The sequence below is a fragment of the Pholis gunnellus genome (assembly GCF_910591455.1).
Source record: "Pholis gunnellus genome assembly, chromosome: 1".
NCBI classification, from domain to species: domain Eukaryota; kingdom Metazoa; phylum Chordata; class Actinopteri; order Perciformes; family Pholidae; genus Pholis; species Pholis gunnellus.
Genome location: NC_136528.1, coordinates 13,219,630 through 13,234,010, shown reverse-complemented (window position 1 = coordinate 13,234,010; position 14,381 = coordinate 13,219,630). Strand labels below are relative to the sequence as shown.

The 14,381-nt window shown below is 41.7% G+C and overlaps 1 protein-coding gene across 16 annotated transcripts in view; it reads left to right on the top strand.

The window, feature by feature from the left end:
- Nucleotides 1-14,381, top strand: part of celf6 (CUGBP Elav-like family member 6) — a gene marked incomplete at both ends in the record, with an annotated part of 122,158 nt that overhangs the window by 92,083 nt on the left and 15,694 nt on the right. For 6 of the 16 annotated variants that reach the window (XM_079157677.1, XM_079157673.1, XM_079157671.1 and 3 more), the window contains 2 exons: nt 3,669-3,794; nt 7,747-7,826. In XM_079157677.1, the coding sequence (XP_079013803.1) occupies nt 3,669-3,794; nt 7,747-7,826 (206 nt within the window). Of the gene's footprint in view, nt 1-3,602; nt 3,795-7,746; nt 7,827-14,381 lie in introns of all 16 variants that reach the window. The other 10 variants (XM_079157681.1, XM_079157679.1, XM_079157670.1 and 7 more) reach the window with 2 other exon arrangements.

The following is a 14,381-nucleotide window of genomic DNA, read 5'->3' as shown; positions in this document are numbered from 1 at the left end:
AATATACCGGGTGCTGAAATGAAAAGGCTTCCTGAGACAAGCAATTGTCAGATGTCAGTAGTGTTTTGATAACTTTTTTGATCTCCTATTTTTTTATTTGCATTCATAAACTGGGGCTGTCCACATGCCACCTCAGTTTGGACATGGCTGCAGACTGACATGGAACCATTTTCCACACAATTGCTCCCACCTTCAGTCAGAAGATGAGGAAACACAAGAAAGACGTGTGAATTACTTTGCGTATGAGAAGAAGTGTGTGTGCACTGGCAAAGGCCTGAAAATAATAAAACCGCATGCCTTCGCACACATTCGCTTTACAAATATCCAGTACTGTACATCTAATAAAAATATCTTCCATATACACTCAAACCCATGTTAAGCCTATGTATACTTGCTAATTATAGTTAAATGTGTGCAAAGGTTCCAGGATTAATTAATTGATTAAGTGATTGAAGATGCAATGATACAAAAAGAATCATCAAAATAATCTGGCCAGGCTTCATGACTACAACACACACAGGCACACTCATTATCATTTTAAAGTAGTGGCAAGGTTTTGAAAGTGCAGATTACAAAGGTCTCTTCAGAGTAGGGCAGAGAAGTGCTGTAGAGCTCAAATGTTCTCGAGCTGTGTGGCTCAGCTCTGTTAGCGGGATAAGATGAGCCCCTCTCAATGAGAGATAAGTACCAAGAGGTCAAACAGTCGGCTCAATGAGTTCTGTCATACTTCTGTATCCTCAGACAGTTCCATACGAAGGTCCTCACCCCTCTTAATGCAAATACATGACTGTACTTGAGAAGATTATTCTTTTTTTCCCCCTACTCTCCCCACTTTTAATGGATAACAATTTGGAGTCACGCCGACCGTTGTGCAGAGGGTGCATTACAAGATATGTATTCATATTCATAAAACGCCAAATCAAAGCTTGCGAGTGGCCATAAGCGACGAGCGAGAACATGCAAAATCCAATAAGAGCTGCTTTGGAGACAGGTGCAAAGTGGACTAATTAATAGCAATCTATACTCTGGCCAGCGCATGCAGTGGGCCGACTGAGACACTCTTAGGTCAGGCAATGAAAAGATAGCAGCTCCAAATTCATTTTCTCACCGTGGCTATCCCAAAGGAAGGCTCCCAAGTACACTCACACTTCCTTTAATGCCTTCACTGGGGTGTAATTTATTTTTGCGTTTGCCAGCACATTTGGAAAGTTCATTACTTCGCTCATGGCTTGTTAATTAGCCTTGTAAAGCCGCCATTAGATCTCCTCGGGCCAGGACCGAGATGAGACTTTTGTCCCAAAACATTAACACACTGCAGGAGGCCTGTAAAACTGCACTCTGCCCATTTTAAGTTGTAACAGTGACACCTCGGTGCAAATCTGAAAGATGGAGGGACATCAAGGCAAAGTCATGTGTGCTCTGGACGGGCTGTTGCCTCATTTCATATTTCACCTTTGCTGCCATGGACAGGGGTCAGGCTCATTTCTCTCCCACACCTGTTCAGGGCCGACTTTACAGCTACGCAGCTCCTCCACTGTTGCCCAATTTCCAGCTAGATGTCTGTCCTCCATGTCGGTCTTTGCTAAATCCCAGTTGATGGTATAAGCGTCTGTCTCTGTGGCGATCACCTCAGGGTTCTTGCTACTTCCAACCCCGGAGCTCCGAGGGGTGGAGGGACAGTAATGAGCAGTCGTACTCGGCTCAGCTGGTGGGTTTGAGAAATCTCGCTGTGTGAGGCGTGACTACAGGAACATGAACTGACACCAACGCTACAACACCAGCAGTAGAGACCAAGCAGCGTGGCCTTTATTGATTATTCAGGTGCTCATTTGTGTGGCCAAGCGGGTAGCAGGCACGTGTCTCATTTGAACTTTACAGGAAAGGAACAGGATCCTATTTCCCCGCTGCAAAAAGGAAGCCGTGGTGCTTTATTTTTAGAACAGCTGTGTCTAATGGGGCCTGGCAGGTACAGGAGGCGTCACATCTGTCGAGACCCAGGTGATGCTCTCGCCCTCCGCTCCTCGCCCGCCTCCAACCAGTCAAATGACTCACACTGAAGATCAACAGAGTCATTTCCAATAAACTCTTCTTACTCTTCCTGCCACTTTCCATCAATTCTGGCGATGGGTTCTTGCTAGTAGCCATTTCATTCCACAACACAGCGGAATAGGGGATGCATAATGTAAAAGATGTAAAGAAGATGAATGCACTGTGTAATGCCAGGGCACTGGGAAGATTAATTAGAAAAATCCAGCTTTCTGGCTGGCCAAAATGTAGCGGAATAGGGCCACATCTGAGCAGGAGAGCCGGGATCAACTCTGACATGCAGTGGCAGTGAAGGTGTAGGTGAAAGTGAAGCTGCCTTTCAAACTTGATGAGGAGAAGCCAGTACTCAACGTCATTCCAGATGTTAAATCACACCAGACTCGGCTTACATTTAGACTGTCCAAAGGGGACTGTTATTACATGTTAACATATGTTCCTAGCATTGTTTTTAAGTGGACTTAACTTATTATATAGAATTAGTGACCAATAATTGACCATTAAGAAGTAGATCTGAGGTTATCTATTCATAATACTGGAAAGTAAACCAGCTAAACAAATCACAGATTTCCACGAAATATTTAGTCAGGGGTTCGAATATTACAATATAAATGATCCAGTATAATGCTTTGCCATTCTTTTGTTTCAAGGCATTAGAACTAAACATTGTAGCTCTTAAACTTATATGTGTTGAAATGGTTTCTGCAACCGCCCTTCTCCATCACTAGCCTGTGAAAGCATTAGGGCGTGGTCACGGTTATTGTGGTAAAAAAACTCTCATTTACTCTTCAACTTGTATGAAATTATATGCAGCGAGTACACAACATAGTAGGAAGGTAAATTATTTCTTTGAATTGTGAATCTAGCTTAATTTACTTTTGTATTTGTTGGAGTTAAAAAACACAAATCTGCAAACCTTACGCTGACAATCATCCACAAACATTATTTTTTAATTCTACTTGACTCATTTTCTAAATTATTTGTTCCCTGACTTTAGTCATTCATACTGAAGAAATGTTTCAATTTGTCTCCATACGACATATGTTACGTACTGTCAGCAGAAAGTGGAGCGGATACTCTTGAATGAGACACTTTTTTATTTATTTTTTACTTTTCCCAAGTTTATCATGGGATAGATTGTGCTGTAGAGTTTACTGTTACTTATTATAATTCCTGCTCCTTTGGTGGTGACGAAATGTCACACCATGTTCTCGTTCCATGTTCTCTTTCAACCCTGTGACTTAAGCATCCAGACAATCTAACAGTTTGTCTACCTGTGCAAAATATTTGCGCTCTCTTTCTACCTTTACCTGAAACCCAGCTCCAAACATCATCTGTATCAAACGTCACCGTGGCAGACTTGCATAGCTCACTGGAAACAAGAATATATTTCCCTCATACCAGGGTGGGGTGGCGCACCACACATCAGTGAGATCAACAACAATAACAACAGCAGCAGCAGCAGCAGCATAGGCTCAACACAGCAGACTGCTGATAAAAGGGGGGTTTGAGTTGCACAAGTTCCTCTCAGCTCAGCAGAACGGTACCATCAGCTGTAGCATTTGTCTGTTATCTCCTTTCTTCCACCCTCCTTCCCTTCCCCTTCCTCTCTTCCTATCCAGAAGACAGGAAGCTGTTTGTCGGAATGCTTGGCAAGCAGCAGAGCGAGGACGACGTCCGGCGGCTGTTCGAGACCTTCGGCCAGATCGAGGAGTGCACCGTCCTGCGAGGGCCTGATGGGGCCAGTAAGGGTCAGAGCCCACACACCTCCCACTATTTCTTTCCCCTGTCTGTCCCTCTTAATCCCTCTGTCTGTCTGCGTGTACGTGTGCTGTCTTTCTTTCTCTTTCTGCTCTTTACATTTTTAAAACCGTGCTTCACCTTCTCTGCACTCATTGACATCGTCTGCCATCCGCTCTGCTCTTCTGAATAACTTATCCTCCCCTTCAGCTATTCTGTTTTTTTCACCACCTCTTATGTGTCTCGCAAGCATTTCTTTCATACTTCATTGTCACAGTGCTCCGACACCTCCCCTTCCCCTTTCTCACTACTCCATATTTCCCTTCCCTTTTTGTTTTCACTCTTCTTCCTCTTCCCGTTTTTTTCTTTCCCTTCCACACTTCTTCTGATGTTATCCCTTCATCACTGCAGCTCCTCTCACCCTGGGCTTGTACTCAACAAAAACATCACACGACACCTCGTCTTTCAGCGCATCCCTCTCCTCCTCCTCCTCCTCTTCCTGTTATCTGAAAAGCGGAGGGGTGTAATCATGTTTGTTCCCCACATTCCCGTCATCCCTCCCCACAGACATCATTGGACGATAATGTCCTACTGTAAATAACGCAGCCAGGCTCTGGGCTTTGCTGCTGTCACTCACTGTGCGGCAGATTTGCCTGCGTTCAGTAACAGCTTATGCATTCATGTCTGTGGCGTATGTGCTATTTAGTTAGTAAAGCATAGTCAAATTAAAGATGGCTGTGAAATGTGCGATGCAGGTGGGATTGTTCTGAAAGAGCGAGAGGCACCCCCACCGTCCTTTGATGGGTTTGTGTCTCAAAGCCATAATTTGAGCGATAACGTCAGTGATATTGCTTGGAACCTTCCTTTCTCTCTGTTGAGTGTGATTTATTCTCCTACGTGAAGCGTCTGGATGTGTGAAAGGATGGGGGGGGGTGGGGTGGGGTGGGGGGGGGGGGGGGGTGGGGGCAAGGTAGAGGGGTTGATAATGTGCAAGCCTTCCGAGTATATCAAAGAGAAAGGCTGGCTGTACTGAACCACACGCCTATCTGTGTCTACATCTGTTCCTCTCACTGTTAATCCCGGGTCTATTGCGCTGCGTCGCCCCACCGGCCCACTACCTCTCTTTCTCCCTGGCTTGTTTCCTCTTTTGCTGTCTCTCCCTCCCTCTCCAGCTCCCTCTCTTCCTGTCTGCTCAAATGCCTCAAGCTGATTGACAGCACGTACAATTAAATAAGCCCGATGCTGCTGTGTCAGACAGAAGCTAGTTTTCTCCCTCATTCGCGCTTTCACTCCTTTTCACCCTCCTGCACCTTGCGCCTCATCTGTCTTTCTTCTCTCTTCACATACCATACGTTTCCTGTGTTGCTATTTGTCTCCATTATCACTGTCTTGATCATTACATCTTCTTCAAGTTTTCACTGCCATAAAATGGAAACTGTAGAGCATGGTTGACTATGAATACCACCCCCAGACAAAGGTCTCATATATAGGTATCTGGTCCTATCACTCACCGTGCAACAGTCCCACGCAATCATTACGGGATGCTACGGCAAATTATTTTGCCAGCCGCCTCGCTTGGGATGAGGTTCCTGTAATTTGAATGAGACAGACCTTGAAATTGACAGTGCTATCTGTTCCATGATGGAGGCTTTGTCCCCTGTTGATGTAAATTTATGCTACTCAGAAGCTTTTCAGCACCCCTCTTCACCCAATAAAAAGGCCGAGAAGTTTAACATCCATCTCTCTATGGTGCTGCTCCTCAAAGTACTTTCAAAGTGCAACACTTGCTGCCAGAGTTGAATAGAGCCCTGAATTGTCAGGAAAAATAGAGAGATGGCTTTTAGGTCTATAATTAAGTTGTGTTATAAATGTCACCCATCCAGCGGGATGGAATTCATGCATACATATTATTACCCCGGGAATTCAAAAGGCTGTGCAGATCCTCTCGCTTGAAAGCAATACAATCTCTCTTTTTCCTTTTCCCCTCAAACTCATTCTGAGCCATCAAATTCAAAAACTTAAATGTGCACTATAATTTATGAGGCTGTAGAACTTCCAATCTTCTGAAATGTTGTGCTGTGAGTCCCTTAACGTTTTTTTTTTCTAGGTCAGGAAAAGCGTGGCTAAAGCATTGTTTTGTTTTGTTGTTTTGTTTTATTTGGAGGAGAAGTTTAAGGACATTGCATGTTTAACATGACTTTGCCTTTGATGGTGTGCGCCAAGCCCTGCAGTTTTCAGGGTCTTTGTGGTTGGGCTGAGCTGCTGGGGTCACTGGGATTCTGGCACATAATCTGATAGCCTGGTTAGTAAACCAGCAGCAAGTTATCTTGCCTTACAAAACAATAAGGCCTTTGCAAGAACAAACTGCACCTTATTATTTCAACTACAAAAGGTTAAATGCATTTGTTCCCTCAAAGGCAGACTTGCAGTCAAATGACACACAGTAGGCTGACATATTTCAGTTGGACAAATGAAGACCCTTTCTGCCTCTACCCAGAGCAGCGTTCAAGTGAAGTAAAAGCGTTCTAGAGTGCTGTGACACAATCAAAGGCTTCTTTGACTTATCGGTTTGCCTCTGTAGATCTATAGAGCTTTGAGGACATTTGACAGTACAGGAAATACATGGCCTTTACAACTCTCAATAAATGCGAAGCAGTTGAAACTGTTGTGTGCAGAAATATGGTGTGGATGGAATGTGGAAGGAAAAGCCTCAGGTAAAGGTGGAAATTGTCTTCCATTGATTGTGCACATACTGCATGTCCCTCAGTTCAATCTTTTTTGATTTTGTCAGGAAATTATGAAGTTGTTTGTCTGTGAAGCAAAGCTGACTCCTGAGGCGTAGAAGTGAATGGGTAGAACATCCCCTGAGCCGACCTATCAGTGTTTGCAATTTAAATGAATCATCAAGACTCCTTTGTGAATGGATAAATGCATATGAACATAAGTAACCATTTTAAATAGGTATTAGCAGTTCTCAAGAAACCAGGGATTGAACTCAGAAAAAGCCCGTCTGGTTATAAGACGCTGGTGCTACTCGATTAATGAAAAGGGGGCAGAGTTAATCCACGAGTTTGTTAATTAGGTATCTCTTGACTTAACACATGAGCTACCTGAAGGCAAGGATAAGAATAGGACATAACAGAATACCTTGAGCAGTCTATGACGACCATAAAGCTTAGAGAAATAGCTCCTGTTTAATTTAATGGTTTTTGAAAGACTACCACAGTTCAGTTCCACTGTATTTCACTTCTCTTAATGTTGTAGAAGTTTAGTGCCTGTCCTTAACTACACACTGATACACTATTTTATCACGTGGTTAAAATATGTAACCTTCTAAAAAAAAACATATTGTGGGTTACTATTATCTGCTTGAATCATTCAATCATCAATCATTTGAAACGTTAATGCAATGAGGCTCCAGAACATTGCTCCCAACACCCGTTCCCTTGTCTTCCGGCCAACTTTTGATGTTGACTTTTCCTTTTGTGCGTTAACTACACAACAGATTTAAGATGATTTGAATGCCCCTTGAGCAAAGCCCCCCTCCATCTGAAATTATGTGCGAGCAAAGATTTGGTTAGATAGGCAGATTATAATACTATGCCTTTGTCATCATAATCTCTTTTATGAGTGACTGCACACAAATCACAATGTGTAAATATTAAACAGATTAATAATCACAAACAAGTCAGGATAGTAAATGCCTTGGCTCCATGCTCCAAAGCGGAGGGGGTGGAATAAGAAACGGGCGAGGGACAGGATGTTCCACGAAGCTAATGCTTTCACTACAATTAGACTGATTTATTCAGAGTTATGCGCTGAACACACACATGGCAGAATATATTTACAAACCAGATAACATGAAAACAATAGTAATGAATGGTGTTTCCCCCCCCCCCATATTCAAGGCCCTTCCCTGATGTTGTGCCCTTCCTCTCTGTTTCTCTTTTTCTGTGTATACAGGCTGCGCCTTTGTCAAGTTCTCCAGCCACGCAGAAGCGCAGGCCGCCATCAACAGCCTGCATGGTGGACAGACTATGCCTGTAAGTAATACAGTTTGAAACTCATTCACAGCAAATGTTCTATCAACTGAATTTTGTGTATTTCAACGTAGTTGTAAACAATTTCACAATCAATGTGGACATCCCTTTGATGTCTTTGCCAGCTGTTTTGGCCTGTGGTCCCACGTTCATTAAATGGGATATAGTTTACAACAAAGATCTGTGAACTATTTTTGATCGTGTTTTCTGCCCTGCATAGAGACAGACGCTGCCTATGCCTACCTTTAAAGTTTTCCATTCCACGTGCATACGGCCACTGGAGGGTGTGTGCCTTTTTTTATTTATTCAGTACTGAATGTCCTCGTCTCTTTTATGTTTGGAAAAAAACCTCATACATTTCAGACAAAAACATATACACAAGATATACCAGAATGTCTTCATCTCCTCTCCACTACCCTGTAGTATGTGTATACAGTGTATTATATGGCAGCACTTTATATTAAGGTACATGTTTACCATTAGATGCTTATTAGCATGCATATTAGTAGCATATTGGCTCTTCGTTAATCTTATAAAGCACTATTAATACCTTATTCTGGATGACCTTATTCTACTTCAACTAAGAAGTTTCCCTTAATAACCCCCTATTCACTGTGTATTAATAGGGAGTAAGTAATTTGTTCCACATGACGTATGATCATCATATGCTTTGCTAAGTGTGGGGCTTATAGGGTTGAAGAATTTAACAACACCTGATAAATATGGCCTATTCCTATGGAACAAAACACAAAACTAGAAGTGTTGATAGTGTCCAAACAACTCTGAATTAATTTGCTCATAACTAATTCAAGAGTAGTTTGACACTTATCAACCCACACAGGTTCGCTATTCTGAAGTTGCCTCCTCTTCACACTATCCAATATAGCATACAACTACTGCAATTAACAGACCCTATTCTTAGGTGACGGTTTACACCTTGAACAAATAGGTCTATTGAGATTCACAGGTTCTATTCCCATTAAGTGGTTGAAGAACAAAGTCATATGTTTACCACAGTGACTCTTTTCAAAGCGCATCAACAGTCCACAGTCTCACATACATTCTTGCTGCATGTACAGAAAAGAATCCAACAGTCAGCATCCGCCACCTTACAGCGCACAGCTGCATACTCTGTATCTGTCACTTTCACTCAATATCCATTTCCCCCTCTGCTATTCACACTAACTTTTCACCAGACAGATAGAGTGTTTAAATTCACAGTCTTATAAAGATATGATTACTGTGTACCGCACATGAGCCCTTGAATGTATCCTGAGCAGACATTGTACTATATATATATATATATATATATATATATATATATATATATGATGCTGTCTGGTATAAAGTTGAAACTGAAGTTGTGGAATAATGGAAATAGAGATACAAGACCGCTATAGTACAAGCATAGTATAAAATGATATTGTAGGCATGAGTTTCCATCTTTGCTTAGTTTCCATAGTTAATGCAATTGTGTGTGAATAAACATCACAGCATTCTTTCTATAGAATTTCTTGAATAATAGAAACAGCATTTTAATTGGAACAACTAAGCAATAACTATTTGATAATGATTAGCCTTTCTCAAAATGTATTGACGGGGTTATGGTTGCATTCCACATAGAATTTCCATTTGCTCAATGTAGTTATAGTTGAGGGAAAAAAGACTCTAACACGAACCATAAACTGTGGACGTACTCACCTTGACTTCACCCATTGGTTTGTGGTCTATGGTTTTGAAGCCTCTCGTTCCTCATTTTGACCACCAGGACCGAGTCAGAGGGCGGAGCTAAGTACAAATGAACGCTGACATTTTTATACAACCTAAATGTTAATAACTAACAACCATGAACTCAAAACACACTGAATGTTGAAAGGGTTAAAGCTTTTAGATGAAAACACAGACAACACCCAAAGACGGACAAGGGCGTGGCAGCTCCCTGTTAATCACAAGGTAACCACACCCTAAAGCATACCCTGCATTATTATAAACCCTATTTTACTCTAAATGGGACATCATTAGCAAAATGAACTTCATGCTGCATTGAAGAAGAACTGAAACTAGCGATCGAGTTCTTACAGCTAATGTGTTAGATAACAATTGCCCTACTTACATGTCCAGAAGAAACAGAGCATCCCATTGGAGAACCTTTTCCGGCCATCTGTTGACTGTAATATTAACTGGTATTAAAGTCCTGGATTGGTCCAAAAACTGCTGAAAAATAAAACAGAAATCAGAAAGAAAAAAAAGAATTAAATAAGGCATATTAATAAAATAAACATAAAAGAAAGGTTAAACAATTGATTAAATGCAAATACAGACGAGTAGCATTAAGGAATACTGTAATGATTTGATTGGTGAACATTTTCAGGCACGTTCAAAATCTACCTCTCGATTGACTTGAGTAGACTGTGAAAAAATCCATAGGAAGCTGCCACAAGACCCCTGAATGCAACTTCGGTGACATGGGATACAGTTGAGGAAACTCAGTGTAAAAGTGAAAAAACGGATCCTATATTGCAGGTGGGAGACAAGTGAAATATTATATTATATTTAGCTCAAATATTGTTTTAGCTAAATAAAAACCAACTACAGCATGGATGAGTATTTTCTGATTACTTATGGATTAAAATGTTTCTCTTGCATGAGGAAATAGTCCTCAGTCAAAAGTTAATAGTTTGAACAGCTCACTTAACCTGTTCCTGAATATTAAAATTAGTGTGAAATTAGTCGCTTTGCATTAGGAGACAGTGTGTCATCTTCACGGTGAAGCAATGAAATTGAGATAGTAGGCCAAAAAGATTATTTCAGAATTGGTGTAATTACCTTCTGACACTGTGTATGCTGTCAAGGCCATTCATGGTAATGGCTAGTTAGAATTCCCTACACCTAGATATAGATGTGTCATCAGCATATCAGTGACATTTCTTTTAATATCTCCACCAGGAGATTCACGCGATCGGTCGAATGTGCGCGTGTGTCAGTGTGTCAGTGTGTACCTCTGTGTCTGTCCATGGTATCAATCTTAGATTCTGCTACAGCAAACTGCAAACTATTTTGGATGGCCAGTAATGGCTACATGCTCAAGGACCCGTGGTTGCGGTGACTCACACCTTTTATTGCCTGTTTTATACTTCAATTTTTTTCCTCCTGACACCTTACTCACTACTTTTAACCGCCCACCGGGCCATTTGTGATAATACAGCTGAGTGCATCACTGACCCCTAGCCGCAACACTGTGCCCAGAGACACAGTGGGGGAATACAGTTTGCACACTTTTGTTGATTTGGACAGTATATTTTACTATCAGCTAACAGCTAAAGGAACTACCATTCCACTGAGTACCTCACAGCCTCTACTGGGTGCACCTTTCTATTTCAGTTTGTTTTCGTTACGTCCAAGCAGAATCATGCATGACTGTTGTAAATGTCAAAAAAATAAACTTGATTCTACTGAAGATGAAGATGAAGGGTATCATTGCAAATATTTTCTAAGGCAGGACAAGAACCAGGTAAAAAACTTTCCCTGAGACGAACTGCATATTTAGAAGAAAAAAAATGTAACCAGTGGCAAGAGTGCTATAAATAATAGATAACATAAAGGCTGCTGAATATTTTGTAATATGGGGAGAGGTAGGCTTTATACATGCCACTGCCTTCTCTGGGAGACTTACAAACAGCTCATCGCAGACAAAACATTAACAGTGACATTTGGCCCCTGTCCAAAAGCTGCTTTTTGTAAAAGAATATTAAAAACTTAAAACACTTGAACACAGTTATCAAGTGAGGCTTCATTACAGTGACTAGAAGGAAGTTAACAAGTAAGTCAATACTATTGAAAAGCACCCTATGGTTAGGATGGATCTTCAAAATGAGATCAGATTAATAAGACGTTTTGCTTCCTTAACTGCTTCCTGATATTTCATACAGTAATATTGTGGGACAGTTGCAGTTTATCAGCCTCCCATTAACTTTCAGCTTTTCTACATTTATTCTTCACAGTCTGGATATCATCTTTCCAAGACCAGGGTTTTTATATCGGTACGTTACGGCATAATTAGAAGCTGTAAATACTCTTTATATCGCTGCTCATTCCAATTGTTAATCGGATTGCATAGGAATCACTTCACTCAAATTACAGACATAGAACACAAATACAAGTGTTCGTTCTCATAGCCCAAATGTTGCATATTACACAGAATCACACACGGCATGTTGAGATATAATGAGAGGACAAGACCTCAGCTGCAATGGTGCATGAATCACTGTGGTCAGTGGACTGTATTGCACTACAAAATAGCTGTAGATTTAAATGTGCCTTTTAGAGGTGTGGAATAGTTTAGATGTAAGTATAGGAAGAATTGTGGAGAGTGGGTAATATACTTTAGTATACAGCAGCTATGAGACACATGAAATAGCATTAGTTGGTGTTGATTTGTTAAGTTGAAGAATAACGCCACCAAACCAGTAACTCTTGTCAAGCTGCAGTTAATTACAAATTCAATATACTTCTATTGGGCTTGAACAAGGCCACCAAAAAGGCTTAAGTAAAAGAAATGATGAATTACGAAGCATCCAGTGCTGGATGTATGATGAGTACTGCACAGCTGGACACACACGTGAGCACACACTCTTCCTGGCAGACATCCACACCTTCACACACTTCACTGATGTTCAGCAATAAATATTTACGGATGCTTCCTGGCAGCCAGATAGTGTCCTGGAAGCCAGATGTAATTTACACATCTTTTTGATGCCGCTTCATTTTGCATTACATTGAAGTAGTGAGGGAGGGAAATAAGTGGTAGAGTCGGTTTCACTGTGTGTGTGGTTGTTGTGCAAAATAACGACCAAACTTTTTGGCGTGTAAACCACAAGTGGCAGCTTTTAATAAGCAGTGGGCTGTGAGCCAAAGAATAATCATGTGGCACACTGATCGGGCACAATTATGACAGGCCTCTTCCTGAAATTTGATTATAATCAAGATATTTACCTAGCGCTCAAAATATCTTGTCGACTCAATCAACATAATATGTTTACATTCAGAAGATTTAAAGAACTGGACTACTCCGTCTGTTAGTTTGGCTTTCTTGTACAGATTTGGTTCCTGCGGACTACTTTTGCGCTCTTTGTGTTTGCTTGTCATGCTGTAGCCCAGGCACAGTTGCATTAGGTTGGACAAGTGAGCCACCTGAGGTCTGCTGCAGATGAACTGTCCAAGGCTGCATATGGAGCCCCAAACAGACCCGGGGCAGATCAAGAGCTATCCAAAAGTTCATTAATAATCTATATTATCCATAGCTCGTTCCCTCTATCCCTGCACCTGTTATCCTTCTCTCCTCAAATCCAACTTCCTCTCAGATTAATAGGCAAGGTGGCCATTAGTATCCAACTAAGGCTTTGGTACCGAAGGGGGACGCAGTTAATTTGGATAATATCACTGCCACATGTCGTCAACAACAGACTAACAGGAGGCAGGATTCAGAGAGTAGGCTGCTCCGCTTACTGCCTGCTGCCAGCTGTGAGGTCTGGATGAACCTTGAACAAAGAGTTGTCTCTCACTCCCTCTCTGTCTCTCTCTCTCTCCCTCTTAATGTTCTCACTCCAGCATCTGTGTTACCTGGCACACGCACACATGCCATAAATAATACCTGCACCAAAATACGCTGGCCAAAAAATGAAAGGTTTTAATGAAGCTTAAGGGCAAGGGATGCCACCGAAGGGCATGAGCTGATAGATTGGGTCATAGCTTTAATTGATGTTTATTGCAGATTGCTGGTGCTTCCAAAATTAACTTAAAAAGGTGATTGGGCACAGAACAGGCACTCTCACTGGTTCATCTGTTGAATTACAGTAGGGCTGCAGAGGCACAGGTGGCAAAACTTCAAATGGCAGAGCCGGGGGCAGGCAGACAGCACCCAGCAAATTGCAGACATTGTCATGTTCGGTGTCACAGCGTGGCTGACAGGGCCTGTGGAGCTCGCTGGTGCTGGCAGCAACACGACCGTGCATGTGTGTGATACTATAGTTCCGGATTAATGAGAGATAAAACTAAGCCAGAGAACGTTGTCATTGTAACACACAATTCATCAAATGCCACATGAAGCTACTGTAGAATCTCCGCAGGTTTCCAGCTGACATACTACATGGCGTTTTGTATTTGCGCTCCTCACATATTGTTGTGGAAACTGTTATTTACAAAATGCAGTGTACAGACCAAGTGAAAATACCATTATGAATGGCAGTATTGTTCTTCTGTGTTTTTTTTGGCTTGATGCAGTGTAGCAGAAGTATGTGGTGGACAGCATGGCCAGACCAAGACAGCATCATGTGGTGCTAATGAGGGACAGTCCTCCCGTGAGGCTAACAGAGATGTAGCAAGGTTCAGAGAGTTGAATATGAAGCCCACAGGGGATTCATCCAATTACCAAACAAACGTGTTATGGTGTATTCAATTAATTTCTAACAAATTCTCAATTAACACTTTTTTAGAGTCTATAAGTCTGTAGAACCTGAGATAATGTTCACCAATAGCTGTTACATGTTTGCTGAATGGGGA